Source organism: Dermacentor silvarum, chromosome 5 (genome assembly GCF_013339745.2).
Source record: "Dermacentor silvarum isolate Dsil-2018 chromosome 5, BIME_Dsil_1.4, whole genome shotgun sequence".
Classification (NCBI taxonomy): Eukaryota; Metazoa; Arthropoda; class Arachnida; order Ixodida; family Ixodidae; genus Dermacentor; species Dermacentor silvarum.
In genome coordinates this window covers 9,329,420-9,348,304 of record NC_051158.1, presented here as the reverse complement: position 1 = coordinate 9,348,304, position 18,885 = coordinate 9,329,420, and the positions used below count along the sequence as shown (strand labels likewise).

At 50.5% G+C, this 18,885-nt stretch overlaps 1 protein-coding gene across 2 annotated transcripts in view; it reads right to left on the bottom strand.

Annotated features, from left to right (window-relative positions):
• Positions 1-18,885, bottom strand: part of LOC119452875 (glucose dehydrogenase [FAD, quinone]) — a 207,543-nt gene that overhangs the window by 167,100 nt on the left and 21,558 nt on the right. For both annotated transcript variants that reach the window (XM_037714827.2, XM_049667353.1), the window contains exon 2: positions 14,761-14,963. In XM_037714827.2, the coding sequence (XP_037570755.1) occupies positions 14,761-14,963 (203 nt within the window). The remainder of the gene's footprint in view (positions 1-14,760; positions 14,964-18,885) is intronic.

Sequence of the window (18,885 nt, the reverse complement as noted above, 5' to 3'; positions counted from 1 at the left end):
CCCGACTATTACTAACTGAATGAACAAGCGTGGTGTGAGCGCGCACAAACAAACATGAATAGATCACACTGAATGACTGCAGCCAACGACTGTCAAAACGCTGGCAGCGGGCGAAGGTACGTGCGGTCTATCGCTTCAACGGAAACTGAGCGGCGAATGCACGGCGCATAAAGGTCAGAGCCGTGTGGAGATAAGAGACGGTGCGGTCAAACGAACGACGAGCGCGGTTGTTGGCAGCGTAGAAGTGCGCCCTCCCGCTCCCTCCGGCGCTGGCTTCCCGCTTCCTTGCGTGCGCGTGGGAGAGATAAGAGACTGTGCGGACGAGCGACGAGCGCGGTTGTTGGCAGAGAAGTGCCCCCCCCCCCCCCCCAGCTCCCTCCGGCACTGGCTTTCCGCTTCCTTGCTTGCGCGTGGGAGATTGAGTGCGTTCGCTCTCCGTGATAGCGCGCGTCCCCGCACGCTTCCGCTGGGGCATACGGCGCGCGGCGAAGATTTTATCTATACGGAACCTCACGGCGACGGCGACGGCAGAAATCCGGTTGAAGTGTCCATATAATTGCTATCGCAATAATAATAACTAAAGAATACTCAGAAAAATGTTAATGGAATGAAACAACCATTTTAGTTCGCTCTTGGAGGACCTTCTTTAAATACTGCTTGCAAATATTTTGCATTAAGAATGCAAAGCGGGTAATAGAGCAAACTGGTTAACGTTCATTTTTTAAACATGGCAAGAGGGACGAAAGAGGCGGCTTGGTTAACGTCCTGAGTGTTTCTCTCAACCCTCTTGCGCTGTTTCAAAAATGAAAGGATGCAAGTATTCCAATAAGGTTATATCACTGCGTGGTTCTTCTCCAAATCGGCCTTGCTTCTCAAGGAAAAGTTACTCATAGCATGCACTGCAAAACAACTACTACGCAGATTTTATGCGCGATGTCACTTATGTAATAATTTCCATAGCGATTAACTTGGTCTCATTTATGGTAACGCTGTAACAGCGAGCTATGCGTAACCGTGCACGGGACAGCGACCACATGATATGGTGATAGCGTTGAAGGTGTGTACAAAGAAAATATATCTTTGTTTGGTCAGAGGTTGCCGTAAGATGCTTTGCTACTCGTGACTGAAGCGTCAATGGCGCGAGCCTGAAATTGCAAGAATGCAAAAGACATTCTGATAAAAGTCATAAGGCACTATCTCTATCAAAATGATAAGGTGGAGGCTCTCATTCAACTACTCTCCAACACAATGATCCCGAAGGTCACCGTAAGTGCTACTAAGTCACTAATATTTGTCTCCTACACGGAGGCCTCTTACATGAGCAAATTCACAATAAGGAGCTGCACAGAGGACTGCACAACAAATATTCGATCCCGAAAAGGTAAGCTCATATCACCTAAATCTGCCGCTGAAGAGACGGAGTGGAAAGCCAGGTGGTATACGCGTAGTGTAACACATATATTGGCAACCATCGCTGAAACTTCACGTGCCAACAGCAGCGCCGTAACACACAGCCTAGCGGGCGGTCGAAACAGTTTTCAGTCGCACATGCTGTGGTTTCGCGTCATCAATATCACCGATCATCTTGAGGTACACGTGTCCAGATTCTGGCCTTAGCGGGAGCAGGTGTGCCAGAACGTATGAGCGCATGCGTTTCTCCAACGCGCATGGACATGGCCAGAGCTTGGCTGGACGCATAGAGCTAAGGCAAGCGTTGATATACAAGCGCGCGTCCGTTACCATGCAAAATGTCGTATGTCGTACCATTTCTGCGGCTTCACTATCGGATGATGGAGCGACGGGAGCGGTCGGAAACCACGTCGGCACCGTGAAAGATCGCAATTATTTGCGGTAAGTTAACTCTTGCCCCTGCAAGCCTTTTACCATCGTCTCCAGGAACCTCTGCGGCACCCGTAGACACGACGTTTGTGAAAGTGGACAAACTTTTGGCCATTTTTCGGCCGTTCTTTTCTTTTTTCGGCCATTTGAAGCTTTTGCTACGCCGCCGCGGAGATGAGCCTAACGGCGGAAAGGCCCGCGTTGGCCCCGCTCGGGGATCCCCCGGCGATGGCGGCTGCAAATCAAGTCACCGGCCGGATACGACCCGGAGTCCCTACGGGTCGTAAGCATGGATACGGCTCAAACCGAGACACCTCTACCAACCGAGGAAGAATACCTTCAGGATATGATCCGCGTCTGGCGCGGAAGGAAGAACAGGAGAGCGGCCTCGAGGGATGCCTGCGCGGGTGCCGTCCAGCAACAGACGGCAGCTCGCTCTGAGCATGCGCAGGGCGGGTGCGCGCCGTGCGCGTCCTCGAAGCGCGCCAAGCAACTCCAGTGGCGGCCGCAGAACACGCCGCGCATCGAAAAAGACGAAATCATCGTGGTGCTGAAACCACGAGAGACCATCGACCTCAAGGCAACTTTTGGTCCTGGACAAGCCGGCGCTGCAATCCGCAGCATCATCGGGGACGACGCAAGTGTAGGACGTGTGAAATTGCCCGTCTGGGACCAAAACGTGCTAGTGTGCGCGCTGAAATCAGTGGACGCCGCAGAGAAGCTACTGCGGGATATTATGCTGCCGGTTGGGGGCCTCCAGCTGCCATTCCGGGGACACCACAAACTCTCCGGTGAGTTCTGTCGGAGCGTCGTGACCGTCTCTCAGGACGAAATGTCCGAAAGCGTGAAACGCAAACTCAGTGCGGAACCAAATGTAGTGTCTGTGCGGAAGCTGGGGGGAACCTCTGTTGTGGTGCTCACTTTCGTGGGGACCAGGGTGCCACGGACGGTGTCTGTGGCAGTGCCTGCATGCCCCCTCTGTGGCACAGTGGGCCATCGGACCGATGCCTGCCCGCGACCGCAGGCCGGGCGCTGCGGAAGCTGCGGAGTCCAGGTCCCTGATGCCACTCCTGACGGTCCCGCAGAACACCAGTGTGCTCCGAGCTGTCTCCTCTGCGGAGGCGGCCACCCAACCGGAGCTCCCGGCTGTGCCGGGCGGCTCCGGAAACCCATCAAGCCGGGCTCCCCACCCGGATCCAAGCCAAAGACACGGCATAAACAGGTTCCTACGCCCAAGGGCGGCCCCAAGAAAGCGCCAGCCGCCCAACCAGAACCTAAGAAGGCCCAAACTGGGTCACCTACAAATGTCAAGTCCGGGACTCAGGCGAGGCCCCCGGTCCTCAAGGCCAAGGACTTCCCGCCCTTGGCACCCGTCGAACCACAGGTGAGCAGTTGGAGGGGGCAGTCTCCAGACCCTCCCCTACCGAAACCGCCCTACAGCAGCAGGTAGAGGAGCTCAGGCGCCAAAATCAAGTTCTAGCGCGCAAAATCCATGAATTAGAGGCCAAGCAAGTCGGGCCATCCGAGACAACACAAGAAGCCGAGCTAGACGACGGGGATGACGGGTCATCCGTAAAATCCTGCCTCAGTAGCGTCTCGCGGCAGACCGCGGACACGGTAGTTCAGTTTCCACTGCCGGTCACATCGGCCGCCTCGAGGCCTTGGAGCGCACAACCGAGCAACTGGAGGAGTGAGTCGCAGCCCTCCCGAATCAAATCATGTCGGCAGTCCGCGAATCCTTCCTGGAGATGTTCACGGCGGCCTTAAGGCAAACCCTTCCCGAAATTGTGGCTCAGGTCTCTGACTCGGTCCTTAATGCCATGCAGCCCTGGGTTAGCTCCCAAATTAAGAATGCCACTCGTTGCGACTCCCCAGTGCTCAAACGCAAGACAGCCTCCCGCCAGGCAGCAGAGGAAAGCGGTTCAGGGCCGGCTCTCGGTGGGCCGGTGCAGCCCCTGATTGGGACTGCGTCTGCTCCTGGCCCGAGCCGGTGCCCCACCACGTAAAATAAATACAAGATGTCTAGCCGACTGAACAGGAACGCTAAAAATCGAGAAAAATTCGAGATCATCCAATGGAACTGCAGGGGTTTTAGAGCTTGGAAAAAGCGGTCGCACCTCCAGCTCTACCTGCAGTCCCTCGGTGACATGCCGGCGCTCCTTGCCCTGCAGGAGCCTGGCATGGACGATAAATTCTCAGGCTACAGCACCTTCCAGGGGGGGCCCTCGACGTGCATCCTGGTGAATAAGGCTTACACTGCGGTTCAAGTCGACTTAGACTTGAGCACCGCGCAAGAATACACAATGGTCCGGGTACTGCCTCTCAGACGCCGCGACCCGTCAATACATATCCTCAACATATACAGCTCCCCGCATAAACCGCGCGTAACGTTTAGTGAAATCTTCCTTCGCGCGATCAAATTGGCAAGCAAAGAGCCTCTAGTGATTGTTGGAGACTTCAATGCCCCCAGCCTTCACTGGGGCTATTACTTAGAGAAGGCCAGAGGGCGTAAGCTGGCGGAGCTCATCTCCACCCTTGGCCTCACGTTGCTCACGGAACCGGTGGGCCCCACCCGAGTGGGGAACTCGGTAATCCGTGACACGTGTCCGGACCTTTCTCTCGTAAAAAATGCTGGGGACGCCGCCTGGGAGAACTTGCGCGATTCTCTAGGCCGCGATCACTGCCTTCTGCGGGTTACATTCCTCGCAAAAGCAGCGCGTAAAAATGGGGTCAAGCTAAGCTGACCGATTGGCACAAATTCCGAAATCAGACTATCCCTCCCGTACTCTTTTCTGGCGGCTACGCGGAATGGGCTAAACACATAGACAACATTCAGAAACAACACGTCACTACACTACAAACCACCGAAGATATCCCCGCAGTGGACACTCACCTCCTGCACTTGTGGGAGGCGCGCCGAAGCTTAACTAAACGGTGGAAAAAGCAGAAAACCAATCGCAAATTACGCGCCCGCATAGCCCAACTCACAGAGCAGGCTGCAGCGTATGCTGCCCAGCTCTCAGATTCAAATTGGATAGCACGCTGCGACGCCGCAGCTCATCAGATGAGCTCCAGGGGGACATGGCGTCTCTTTCGCAGTCTCATCGACCCCTCTCAAACGAGAGGGGAGACGCAAAAGCAGCTCCGGCGGGCTCTGCAGGGGTACCAAGGTACAACGGCGCAGCTTGCGGACAGCCTGTGCGATAGATATCTCTGTCGTACGGAGGACCCGAGTGGGCCCGAGTGCACGTACTCTGGCAAGCTTAATCAACAACTCGATGCCCCTTTTGAGTTGCATGACCTTAAGGCTGCCTTGGCTAAAATGCGCCGGGGTACGGCTCCGGGACGGGACCGCATAACAGTGAAACTGTTGGCGAACCTCCCGGACTCAGCCTACCTCCATTTGTTAGAGAATACATGAACAAAATCTGGGACGGGCGTCCACTCCCTCCCGAATGGAAAACGTCACTTGTAACGTTCATCCCCAAAGCAGGTAAGGCCGTGAATACGGACAACCTGAGGCCCATATCACTGACTTCGTGTGTGGGGAAGCTTATGGAGACAATGGTACGGGATTGCCTCTATCCATACGGGAGCGCTGCAAGACGTGACCAGGCCCATCGAGCCTTGCTAAGTTTTCTGAAGGACACTGACTTGGCCTCCCGTTTATAGACATTATTTGTATTTTGTTTTGTTTTTATTTTTTTATTTGTTCTGTCCGTGTCTCCGTCATTTCTTTCTTTCCTCTTTTCTTTTCTCATATTTTCATTTCCTCTATTCCCTCCTCCTATAGGAGTAGGCAGGCGCTGTGCCCCTCTCGGTGGCAGTTGTCAGCTTGCTCCCTCCTTAATCCATTTGTGTGCTTGTGTGTATATGTGTACAAATCAAATAATACCTGGAGGGCAGGGGCTTCTTTGCAGCCACCATGTTCGGGTTTCGCCCGCACATGTCTGCACAGGACGTCCTCCTCCAGCTGCACAGGGACGTAATACGACCCACAACTATGCAACACAATGACAAAGCCATCCTCGCCCTTGATCTGAAAGGGGTTTCGACAATGTTAAACACGGTAGCATCCTGGCCAACTTGAATTCCACCGATTGCAGCGCTAAGACCTACGCATATGTAAGAGATTTCCTCTCTAAGCGCCAGGCCCTTCTTCGGATCGAGGGCGAGGAATATGGCCCTTACACGATGGGAACACGGGGTACCGGGCCGCTTCCATAGCCGAGGCGTATGCTATCGACTGTGGGCTCCAATGTGCTCCAGCCAAATCAGAGCTTCTGCATGTCAGAGCGAACCCAAAGGATAAGTCAGCAATACACATTTCTCTGTCGGGAGGTCCTATCAGAGAGGTGAATGAGCTCCGGATTCTGGGCCCGTTCATTCACCACAGACTCCGACCGGACTCCACTATTGCGAAACTCAAGAGAGTAGGCGAACAGGTAGGGCGCATGATCCACCGTGTTTCCAACACGCGGGGCGGTCTGCGAGGCAGGGACGCGCTTCGGCTAGTCCATGCCTTCGTGACTAGCCGGATCCTCTACGCCGTGTCATACCTTCGCACTGCTAAGCAAGAAGACGAGCGAATAGACGCCATCATCCGCAAAGCAACTAAGCGAGCCCTGGATCTCCCGGTGACTACCTCTAACGCAAAACTCAAGGCGCTGGGGGTGCTCAACTCCTACCAGGAGTGTCGGGAGGCCCACCTCGTGAACCAATACACGCGGCTCATACAGACAACCCCCGGGCGCCGCCTGCTCAACCGCTTACACATCCAACACGCTTGCACTCCAAAGGAGGCGGAGCGTATTCCAGATCTGTGGCGTCATATGCTCTGGGTCTCTCCGCTCCCTCGTAACATGGACACTGACACGCACGAAAACAGACGACATGCGCGGGCTCGGGCGCTTGAGAGACAACACGGTTCCCGACCTGGTGTATACTATGTAGACGTAGCAGGGCCGTCACCCGCGGGATTTTACACGGCCGCCGTCGTTCACCGGGAAAAGAACGTTGATGGGCTCTCCTTCCGAGCCCAAAATTCAGCGCGACCTGAGGAAGTAGCGATAGCACTTGCTGCCGCGGACCCCAATTCGAGAATCACCATCACGGACTCCCGTAAAGCATGTGATCATTACTTGACAGGGGAGATCTCCCCCCTAGCCAGTCAAATTCTAAGACGGGCTGCCATTGACCCAACACCGAAACGTATTATTTGGGCTCCTGGCCACCAGGGCTTACGAGGTAATGAGGCCGCTGACGCGGCTGCCCGAGTGCTTACCCACCGGGCTCCTCACCCTAGCTCTTCTAGCTCGGAGGCAAGCCTACCGCTGCTGCGGTTCAGGGAAATTATAAGACATTATAGCGATAACCACCGCCTTTTCCCGACTCCTGCGAAGGAGCTGAGTAAGGCGGAGGAGCTAACTTTAAGGCGCCTGCAGACAGGTACTTTACTCTGTCCTGCAATCATCAAACCTTTCGATCCCAACACGGATGGGTGGTGCCCGCACTGTGGGGAGACCTGTGATATCTTCCACGTGGTGTGGGCATGTACTAAAAATCCCCACGTCCCTCCTTCCCCTACCCCTTCCCGAGAGGCATGGGAGACTGCCCTCCTCAACTGCTCCTCGCTGGAGTCCCAACGGGCTCTGGTGAAACGGGCGCAAGACGGGGCCTCGTCATGCGGTGTCCCGGACTAGGGACGCCGACCATGTAGCGGGGCACTCTGTGGCCCCCAAACTCTCTCTATCAGAGAAATTTTTTCACTAAAGAAGTTTTCATCACCACCGCCATGTCAGCATACCTCAGCATCATACTGAAACTGCCGTAGCGCCTGCTGGTCAGCGCTGGTTCCCCATAGAGGCGCCACTGATGGCCACCTAGCGGGCGCTTTCAAAAGTACGCTCGGGATTCAGTAGCTTACTTAACTGTCAGCCCTTCCACTGGGGTGGTGATGGAAGACCAGCGAAGCTGTGCTATGGTGGGAATTGTGTATTTCCAATTATGACTATTAAGATTTGATGGTGTAATTGGTTATTTGAACTATTAAAGAATGAGAAATATATATGATCCGGTGGTTTTCATTTATTTAGTGACCACAGGTACCATGGTCTTATGGTCGCTACGGTACACCGCCATTGGGTGTACGGCAAAGGTTGGCACGTTCTTCATAAACACGTCACCAATGCCGCGCGCGTTCGGTGCGAATGCGGGCAAAACGCCGCCGCCGTCAACAGAAGTGCGCGTTGTTTGTGCGACCGCACACAACCGCTGACAAAACGCTGGCTACGCGACGAACGGCTAAACGCCGTTGTCGACACTGTCAGGGGAGAGGCGGGCGAGAGCCCAGATAGAGTCGGCGGCAAAGGCCGGTAGGGCTGCGCGCATGCGCCGCAGTGGGAGAGCGGGCACGCACACGCACATTCTAGAGTGCCTCGATGCCCTTTCCTCTTTACCTCCTACTCCCCCTCTCCCCTACGACGCTGCGCCGTGCTCCCTGATGGGCTGCAGAATTAAGCGTCTTTTCCTTATTCATAATAAACACCAGTAGTAGTAGTCGATGCCCTCCTCGCCCACCACTCCCCTTCCATTGGGAAGTCGCGCTTGCTCTCCGCCGTGCGTTTACTCCCCGTGAAAGCGCGCGTCCCTCGCCCTCGCTTGCTTTCACCCGCACATACAGCATACGGCCAATGAGAGTTCTTTTTTTTTTGTATTGCTGGACGCGATGATCGAAAGGTGAGCCCTTAACAGCGTCACTGTAAAAAAAAATGTCGCAATTTCGCCCGAAAGGCGAAGCATCAATTGCGATAGCAAATTAGTAGAGAGCTATTCGGAGTAGGGATAGTAGTTTTATCGGCTGCGTAAACTTGGACACATTCGCTTACTAACTGAATTAACAAGCGTGGTGTCGGCGCGCACAAGCAAACATGAATAGATCACACTGAATGACCGCAGACAACCAGTGTCAAAACTCTGGCAGCAAGCGCAGCCGCCACAGCCGGCGAAGGTTCGTGCGGTCTATCGCTTCAACGGAAACTGAGCGGTGAATGCACAGCGCATACAAAGGTCAGAGCCATGTGGAGCTCGCTTTTAAGAGACGGTGCGGGCGACCGCCACAGCCGGGCAAAGTACAAGCGCAGTCGTTGGCAGAGTAGAAGCTGCCCCCCCCCTCTCCCTCCCGCGCTGCCTTCCCGCTTTCTTGCTTTCGCGCGGGAGATTGAGTGACCAGTTCCCCTTGCGACCGGTTGCAAGACACGCATTCGGTGCCGCAGCACAGCGTTGCCCCGCCTCCCTCCCTGGCTTTCAATGCTTTGACGTTTCAATTATCAAGGGTTATGAGAGCATGTACTAGACATGAATGACAAGGACACAAAATAAGCTAGCTGCATCACAAAGAGCGCCAGGTACCGCGGAAGCGCCTAGCAGTTCTTGCGCGCGACGCAGTGCGCCTTCAGTAGTGAGCGACTGCAGCGCCGCCGCTACGGTCACCGCGAAGCGCGTCAAAGCATTTTCACATGCTGCGACTGGAGCGACGAAAATCGGTGCAGTCGCACGCGTCGCAATGCGATTTTTAGAGGGCTCATTTCACACGATTGCGATTTCAACAATGCGACGCCCAGGGTTGCTTGCTGCCAAATTTTGTGGCATACCTCGCGTAATTTTTCAAATCTAATGAAAACAGCTGTGCGTTGCAAAATGATTGGCCAGTCTTTAATAGGAGCAAATAATACGCGTGTCTTGTGATTTAAAAACGCTTCAAAGCTTAATTTGTTTTGGAGTGCGCAACAGCGGTTTATTAACTTCAATGCGAGGAGACATGGCGGACCTAAACAGGTGTTCGCAGCTGGTCGTTCAGCGCTGTGTACTGTCTCGTGTGTAGTTTATGTTCGTGTCGTTCTCTCTGCGATACAACAAATTACAAGTGGGCCTATATACAAGCCCATATAGCTGTTGTCATCGCATATGCAGTATTCGGAATTCGGCTGCATCGAAGTCGTCATGTCAACGCAGAGACCTTCGCGCTACCCGTGCTTAACGTCAGCTTCTGAAGAAAGGATGTGTGTATATTGCTCGTAATTGCGCATAAGCGGTTCCTGCTCCTAGCAATATTCTTGCACCAAACTTAGCAGCAAGCACCAACCCAAAAGCTCACGTCTGCCCCTGGAGGAAGCCGCAAATGATCTGTGCGTAATTACTGAACGTCCAATAGAATTTGAGCCAGCCTGGTTCGTCCGTCTCGGCGCGTGTGCTGTAATTATTCATAAAAGTGCTCTCTGAAAATTTCGAAAGACGTAAAAGCCGACACCGACACCGAGGAGCTGCAGTCACTTGTGTACGTAGTATCATATTGACACGTATACACGTTTATCTTTCACCGGTGGCCGCTTTCCACCGGCTAACAAATGTTAAACGTTATCGCTCGGCGCAAGACGCGCCTGTATCGGAAGTTTCTAGAACGTTATCGATGCTTCTTTTCGTTGCCTGTTTTCACCGACGTTTATGTTATCTGATTGTGTGACCGACGCGAATTGTCTAGAACTTTCTGGAAGCCACGCGGGCATCAGGGATTAATCTGGAACCTTCGATGACTCAGGTATAAAAGCCGACGCGTCGCGCCGCTCATCAGGGGCGCGATCTTGTACGCGTTCCAAAATGGAACGGAGGCGTTCCGTTCCATCCAGCCGCACACGATTGGTCAATTTCAACCGCGACGTTCAAATTGACCAATCGTGTGCGGCTCGATGGAACGGAACGCCTCCGTTCCATTTTGGAACGCGTACAGGATCGCGCCCCAGATTTTCGACGATCGCCGACTGTGTTCGCCGCTATCGTTGTGCTTTGAGTGTAGCTTGCTTTAGTGGGCACAAGTTCGCCCAATAAACAACCAGTTTCGTCATGCACAGTTTTACGACTGTTTTCTTTACCGTCACTACTACGTGACAATATAACTCTGACAGACATGGGCGTCGTCTATTCTCTCGTCCTGTTTCACGCGCTGTTAGTGTACTGTGAATCTGTATCAAGAAGCTTAAGTCAATATGCTGCAGTACGTAGTGCAGCGGCGTAGCCCCACGGCAAACATTAAGTACCTTGTTAGGAGTACGTTTGTTTGTTTAATAACAAAATAGAACGCTAAAATTTTGTATTCATAGTGGCAAGTGCAAAGAAGCTATCGAAACTATCCGCTAAGAGCATGCGTGTGCTTCTACCTGCTGCAGCACATTATCTTAAATGTGAGTCTAAAAACCCCAGATAACCAAAAACATATGCAACTGGAGCAGGTGCTCTGGTTCCTTTCCTGAAAATGAAATCCAATGTCCCAGTCTGTTGAGCTAGTCATGTATGTACTTAACCTATATGACTCCAATTAGCATGCGTAAGAGCATGCTAATTGGAGCCATTTCAAACTGGATTATTTGACCAAAATTAGAAAGTGCAAGGAAAACGTCAGGGTACAATTTAATCTGGTATTCCCGAACCGATTATATTAGCAAAACTTTATACCTCTCTGAATTGCCTGCTATAACCCAATGCTTAAAACAGGGGAAGCTGATTCCCTTTCTTGCTGTTGAAAAGCTGCTCGAATGTCAATAACAGACTACATATGTTCTGAGGGGCACTGACAATATCTCTAAGTTTTTGTATGAGCTTTCACCTTGAACAAGAATGGAATGAAAATATTTACCTTTGCAAGCCTCAGAATCCAAACATTCTCAAATTGTTGAGGAGACCACATTAAATTTTTTTGAGGAGACCACATTAAAAGATGTAGACAATAAAAAGTGTGCCTAAGTACAATTACACACTTGAGTGGTTGAGTGGCCAGCTGTGAATGCAACAGTGTCCATAGCTGCTACATCGAGGTAACTGCTAGGTTCTACGTGTTTTTCATATAGTCCATGTACCTGACAAGGGGAATGACTGTGCGTGGTCCCATTGCAGGGCTGGCATGTGCTTCTTTTTTTTTTCTTTTGCAATAGGTGGCAGCTAACTGATTTCGTATGTTCCTGTATTTAGCATGTGTGCATCTCATTATTTGCATGTGTTTGTATCATGTTCTCATTGTTGTACTTGCAGTGATGCAAGCATTGCTTTTTTTTAATATATTGCATCACAGTCATTTATTCAACTTTGTGTTGAAATGTACAAAATGTGGCCACACAGTAATGGCCGAGTTAGCCAGCAACATTGGCAAAAAATATGATGTAGATCCAGTTCACCTGCTGAAATCGACATATGCGAAGCTTTTATGCAACGGTCAATTAAATTCTATAAGACTAACTGCAATGTGTACAGTTGTGCTTATTTCATCCGATGCAACACGTACTCATATGCAATGTTTGCTTATGCACCGCACAGGTCACATAATGTAATGTATACAAAGCTCGGTGAACTCACTGAAATGTCAGCTCACTAAAACTTGCACCTAACCGTGAGGCTGAGTTCATGTGAGCCTGGCTGAGTAGAATGTTGGTGAATACGAGTAAGAGCAAGCTCGGCTGAGTAAACTTTCGGTGAATATTTTCACGTGGTAGTCAGGGCAAGCTCAGCTGAGTATAATTTTGATGAATATGAGTCACAGCAAGCTCATCTTGGTATAATTTTGGTGAATATGACTCAAAGCAAGCTCGGTTTAAAAGAATCTTTGTGAATATGAGTCAGGGCGAGCTCGGCTGAGTAGAATCTTTGTGAATATGAGTCAGAGCAAGCTCGGGTGAGTAATAATGGGATATGGTTATACGAGTTTATGCAGTAACACATGTAATTGCAAACTCATTAGCAACATTGCCTCCATCTTGTTGGGCACGGCCTGTGCCTCGTGATGCGTCTGCACACTTTATGAGCTGTGGGCATGCAAGTAGCACGCACACTTGAAAAGATGATATCATTCACAAAAAGGAATGCAACCGGCTCACTTCACTGCACAATCTTGATGTGCTTTTGTTTAATGTGTTATCTACTGCTTATAAAAACAAGGTGTTTGCCTGCTTTTCACAGTAAGTAGAGAGAGGGAAGCGAGTAAAAGCAACGATGTTTATGGCGAAATAATTTCTTAGAATACTGCGATATGTTACAACCAGCATAAACAAAATCAATTCGATGCACTGAAAAAAGCGCAATATGCAATTACCTTTTAATGTGAGGGTTAATACAAGTGCAGTAAGGATACAAAGTCTGCAATACATTGAAGGTTTGTTGGTTTCTGTGCAGGAGAAAAATTATACATCAGAAAAATGAGGTAAAACTGTTTAACTAATGCTTCGAAAACAAAGTGACGATGCTGTTTATCCCCAATCAAAGCGTAGAACATTCATTACGATACATAGTTTGAACGTTCGCTTTTCGAGCTTGATAAGCAGTCGCGTCTCGCAGCGGAAGTAACAGAACCTTGAAATTAGATAATTCATTGAGGAAAATGCGCGTGAAAGCCGAAACCAACAGACTGCAACTTAATGGTCGCGCGTATAGCGGGGCCATTTGACCGTATCATTTGTCCATAGCTCCAAATTCTTTAAATTGTTCCGTCCGTAAAAGCATACCGCGCTACTGCTGTGGCGTTTTTGTATATCGCGAGTAGCTTGTACAACCATGAAATTGGGACGACATCCTAAGCCTATATGTCTTCCCGTGAGGGACACCTCGTACGATTTACCAACTCGCAGCGCGTGTGAATAACGGAAAAGCATGCAAAAGTACGTACTATCAGCACGCGGCACTACACAAGCTGCTGATAGTATAGTCTAGTGTAGTTACGTAGCTGTAGCGTTATTTTGAGTCGTCAGAGCAGTATTCCTATTTAACCTCCGCGGAGTGCTCCTAAAAATTTGTCATTGTTGCAGTAAAACGACTGCTCAGAAAAATTCTGTTTCGCTCAGCTGCACGCTCCCTTCGCGAAAATGAGTGCGGGATAAGTAAATGAATGATCGTCACAGTGTAAATCACAGCCTTAATGGTGTTCAATGTCTCTCTATTTCCATATGTTTCTACTTTCCTCCTCTCTCGTCTCCCAGTACGGGGTAGCAAACCGGATTTTTTTTTTCCTGGTTGATCTCCGTGCCGTGGGCGCTCGATAAAAACACACGTGTGTGTTTTCATCGAGCGCCCACGGCACGATCAACCAGTAGCAAACCGGATTTTAGCAAACCAGTCGCAAACCGGCGCTCGATAAAAACACACATGTGTGTGTTTTCATCGAGCGCCCACGGCACGGAAATCAACCAGGGAAAAAAAAATCCGGTTTGCTACCCCATACTTGGAGACGAGAGAGGAGGAAAGTAGAAACATGGAAATAGAGAGACGTTGAGCACCATTAAGGCTGTGATTTACACTGTGACGAACATCCACTTAATTATTCCGCGCTCATTTTCACGAAGGGAGCGTGCAGCTGAGCGAAACAGAATTTTTCTGAGCAGTCGTTTTACTGCAACAATGACAAATTTTTAGGAGCACTCCGCGGAGGTTAAATAGGAATACTGCTCTGACGACTCAAAATAACGCTACAGCTACGTAACTACACTAGACTATCAGCAGCTTGTGTAGTGCCGGGTGCTGATAGTACGTACTTTTGCATGCTTTTCCGTTATTCACACGCGCTGCGAGTTGGTAAATCGTACGAGGTGTCCCTCACGGGAAGACATAGGCTTGAGATGTAGTTCCAATTTCATGGTTGTACAAGCTACTCGCGATATACAAAAACGCCACAGTAGTAGCGCGGTATGTCCTTGCCTCTGTACTGTTGGCAAAAGGCATTCCTGCGCGACATTATGATACGTGTAATGGCTGTTCTAGTCACACCATTCCGTCTTTACGAGTGAATTATGTTGTAACAGCCCAGCGATATCCTTTAGGAGGGCATAGCACGCAACACAACACCCGTTGGTCTGAATGCGTACATGTAAGCGTACGCGCAGGACTCACTCGTTCCGGGAAACTAAGGCAGGCGTCCTTCTGTGGCACTGTCTTGTATCCCCAGGTGTTGCCCTCGGTGGCGAGGAAAGGTGCAAGAAACGGAACCTGCTCAGCGACTGTCTCGGGGCCGCCCGCCTCCAGTAAGAGCACATTGTTCCCCGGGTCGGCGGACAGACGGTTGGCCAGCACGCTGCCCGCCGAGCCACCGCCAACTGCGCAAGCGTGAGTGCCTCGGTGTAAAATACAGGTATAACAAGATACTAGCATGCACTCAGCAAGACATCATAGGCTTAGTTAGTTAGGTCTCAGAACAACGCATAATCTATCAGCAGATTACAGCGACTCTTTTGGTTCTGAACTCGTTTACTACTGCAGTGGAAACGTCACCCGACCCTCCCCATCAGCTCCAGCTAAGGGCAAATCTCCTGAAATCTTGAACTGAACAACACATAAGTTATCAGCAGACTGCAGCGACTCTTTTGGTTCTGAACTCGTTTACTACTGCAGTGGATACTTCACCCGACCCTCCCCATCAGCTCCAGCTAGGGGCAAATCTCCTGAAATCTTGAGCTGACTCCGTCAACTGTGCAATTACATTTTCGAGGAGGGTAATGTCAAAGAAACAGAAAAGAAGAGAAAGAACTGAGTGGAAGACACAGGCAAAATTGAAGATGGAGCGCCGGACATCTTAAAAACGATACTCTTTCTCGGGCTACCTAAACGCGATTAACTTAGTCTGTCACTCGATTTAACCGCCCGGCCAAAAGCGATTCAACCGCCTGGCCAAAACCAACCTAGCTACTAGCACTGGTGGCACGGGGTCATACACGTCAACGTTATACAGCGCAAAGGAAACCTCACGCCTATTTGAGGCAAAATATATGTACATAACCGTGATCCACAGTGCTCATTTAATTAAGAATACACATTGGACTGGTTTTTACGTTAGTAAATGAAAAATCAACGCGTTAAGAATGGTGTCGAAGAGACGCTACGCGTTAAAAACAAGCCGACTGAAAAAGCGGCTCTGTAGCCGGTTTTAAGCTAACAGTAATAAAAGGTCCCAACAGATGGCGCAAGAGCAGGGCGAACGCGGGAAATTTGAATTGAATTTAGCAAAACCTCCATTGCATCCATCATGGGAGGAGTGAGAGGGGAGATAAAGAGCGTGAGGGGTGGGAGGGGGAGAAGAGAGGGTGTTACGTATCAGGGGCGGCAGAAGACTATCGTCTTTGACGTCATTTGCAGCGAAGCAAGCAGATATGCGGCCAGTTTTTTTTTTTTTTTTTTTTTTTTTTTTTTAACGTTGTTCTGGTAGGAATGCGCCTTTCGGTCAGCTGGGAACAAAGTTGACAGATAGTCATTCATCGCCCTATTATCAACTTTGCCGGCGTCTTTCACTATGTTTTTCTAGTCTCCTTTTCTATTTCACTGACATTTCCTTGCTCTAAATCATGTATACCAGCTCGCCAAACAAGCCGTCCTCGTGTGTAATGACTAGGGCATAAAGAAAGTTCGTAGAACGCATTTTTTACTTCGCGAAAGACGTAAGGAATTGTGCATTGTAATGAATGCGTTCTAGGTTTCTTTTTCTTAGAGCGCAGCTCCTAGGCGCCCATTCCTGCGGTGAGCGTCGGCGTTGTCCCTCGTAACCGAGCACAACGAAGGATGAAAGAGCGAGCGCGGAGTGCGAATAAAAGACGGCTAGAACGAAGAGAGCACGAGGACGAAAGCGGTGGATGAGGGTGCAGCGGTAACAGGAGGAAAGCGGTGGGAGAGAGTGAAAGGGTGAGGAAGAAGGCGGAGTGCCGGCGGCGACCAGGGGAACTATTCAGTAAGAGTCCACCTAGTGGACATGTCTATTTTGTCTGCTGCTGAAGTGCTGATTGTCTGTGGCGCCTGGCTCCTGTTGAAGCGCACCCAAGCCCAGCCAATCAGAACTTCAGCAGCAAACGAAATGGACATGTCCACTAAGTGGACTCTTACAGAAAACCTCTCCAGGCATACGGCGAGCGCGGAAACAAAGCGCTGGCGTGGGCTTCGGAGCCACTGCAGATGCGCTACTTCGCCTGCGCCGCTAGAGAATGCGCTCCGCGCGATCCACGCGTTCCGGTGTTCACGCTTTCTTTCTGAACAATGAGTGACGCAACCGGTGGAAATGCTTCGTCTGCCACTGCTGCTAAATGAGCTGCCCGAGCAGAGGCTCAACGCCGCTGCCGAGAAGACTCTGTGGTTCAGAATCAAATTCGTTGTCACAATATATCGCAAATTCAAAACACCTAAATAGCTGCGCTCAAAATTCGCATTAGGGAGAACCGTAATCGTCGGTGATGTTTTTTTCGTCCAAAATGCACAAATGTGGCACACCCTCTTGAGTCGTAGTTACAGAACAAGGTTCCTGGAAACTGTGTTCGAAAGGTTTTTCAAAGATAAATTTTTGTTGAGCAGAGCTCGAAAAATATGTATGTCTTAAAATCTGGTTGTGAGCCAGCAAAGACTGCATTTTCAGTGGACATCGAAGATGTAGTTTACTCCATACCCTATGCCAACTTTTTTGTGGCTGCTCGGGAATCGATTGAAGGCAGCGGATAGGCACTTTGAAACAAGTCTGGCCCCAGTTTGAAATGGTTCCCGGATTCTCGGAGCTATTTTTTTTAACCTCTCTTTTAGATTTGTGAAGTTTGACGAGCTGATTAATTGACGACGACGAAGTGTCTTCCTGGCACAACGCCTAAAATTTAAAAAAAAATAAAATTGTTTGAGCACCTCCTTCCTTTTTTGCGGGATTTTACGTGTATCTCTGGGACACCGCTTCTCTGTATTATCGGCGACGGACGTGGACCACCTCTGATGTCTGCCAGGTTCAGCGGCTTCATCGGCGGCAGCGTCCAGAAAGCGGACCGGTCCTCAAAGCAACACAAACAGTGAGGAAGGAGCCTTCCGACGACTATTTCCAATTGTAATGAGCCGTAAGGCGAAAAGACGAAACACCAGGACCACGTCGTCCTCGAGCAAATTTAATAAAAGGGTGCAACGGAGGCCCTGCATGTGATAAACACCTTTCTTTTTCTTCCTGTGGGCCCCAAGGGCAACATAAAGCGCCTCACCAGGTAGTCTGTTTCATTGCTACCGGAGAGACCGATGCCGGACAAAACTACCAACATCAGAGTGAATGCGCATAAGAACATCCTGGCAATCGATGCTGCACACGCAGGTGCACTAAGCACAGTGCTCAAGGTCGCTGATCTGAACGAATTGGAGGTCCGTTCCCATAACCCGCTGAGTCCTGACGTCATCACCGGGATCATCGGCGATGTAGATGCTCCCATTCTCAGCTCCAACTTGCGAGTTCTTGTCAAGCACGCCAGTAAAGCTGCCGTCATCGGGAATGTTGCCCGCATGAGCAGTGTTTGAAAATTCCTTTCAAGGACGTCTCTCTACCCACATATGGGAAGGTGGGCCACTTTCAGCATCCTCGGCGCCCTTTCGTATGTCACTGCAATATCACAACTGTATGAAGTTTGGCCACGCGAGAAGCGTGTGGGAGAATACGACAGCGTGTTCCCTGTGCTCTGAGGCCCACTCCGCAAACGAATGCAATGTCACTGTTCCTAAATATTCGAATTCTCAAGGATTTCATGAAGCTTTGTCAAAGGACTGCCCAAGCATTAAACAAAAAAGAGCAGGTTGTCTTAAAACAAATGGCGAAAGATCATTCATCTGATGGGGAGACTACCGAAACCTTCAGAAACAGTGATATTGCCACGAGCCTCGAGAAGTAGTCTTGAAGCTTTAATAAACTGTAGAGCAGCTGGCTCTTGGAAAACGCGACCGTCGGGGTAGAGTGACCTAGAATATGGGAGAGTGTCCAAAGCGCCGGCTCCGGCGAGGGCCTTTTTCTGTGAACTGCCGCGCCGCGCCGCTGCTGCTCCGGACCCGTGGGCTTTTCGCGCTCGCGAAGCGCGCGGGAAGCGAGAGTCGTACGTCTGCTACGCGCTGTAGTTTTTTGCGTTCATTTTCCACGCAAAGCACTTAAACTCTATTTAACTTCAACAGTGTGGTGCTGCATGGAGCTTACCCATCTTTGAGCGTTTATTCGTGCTTGGGCAGCAAAATAATGCAAAAACTAACGTA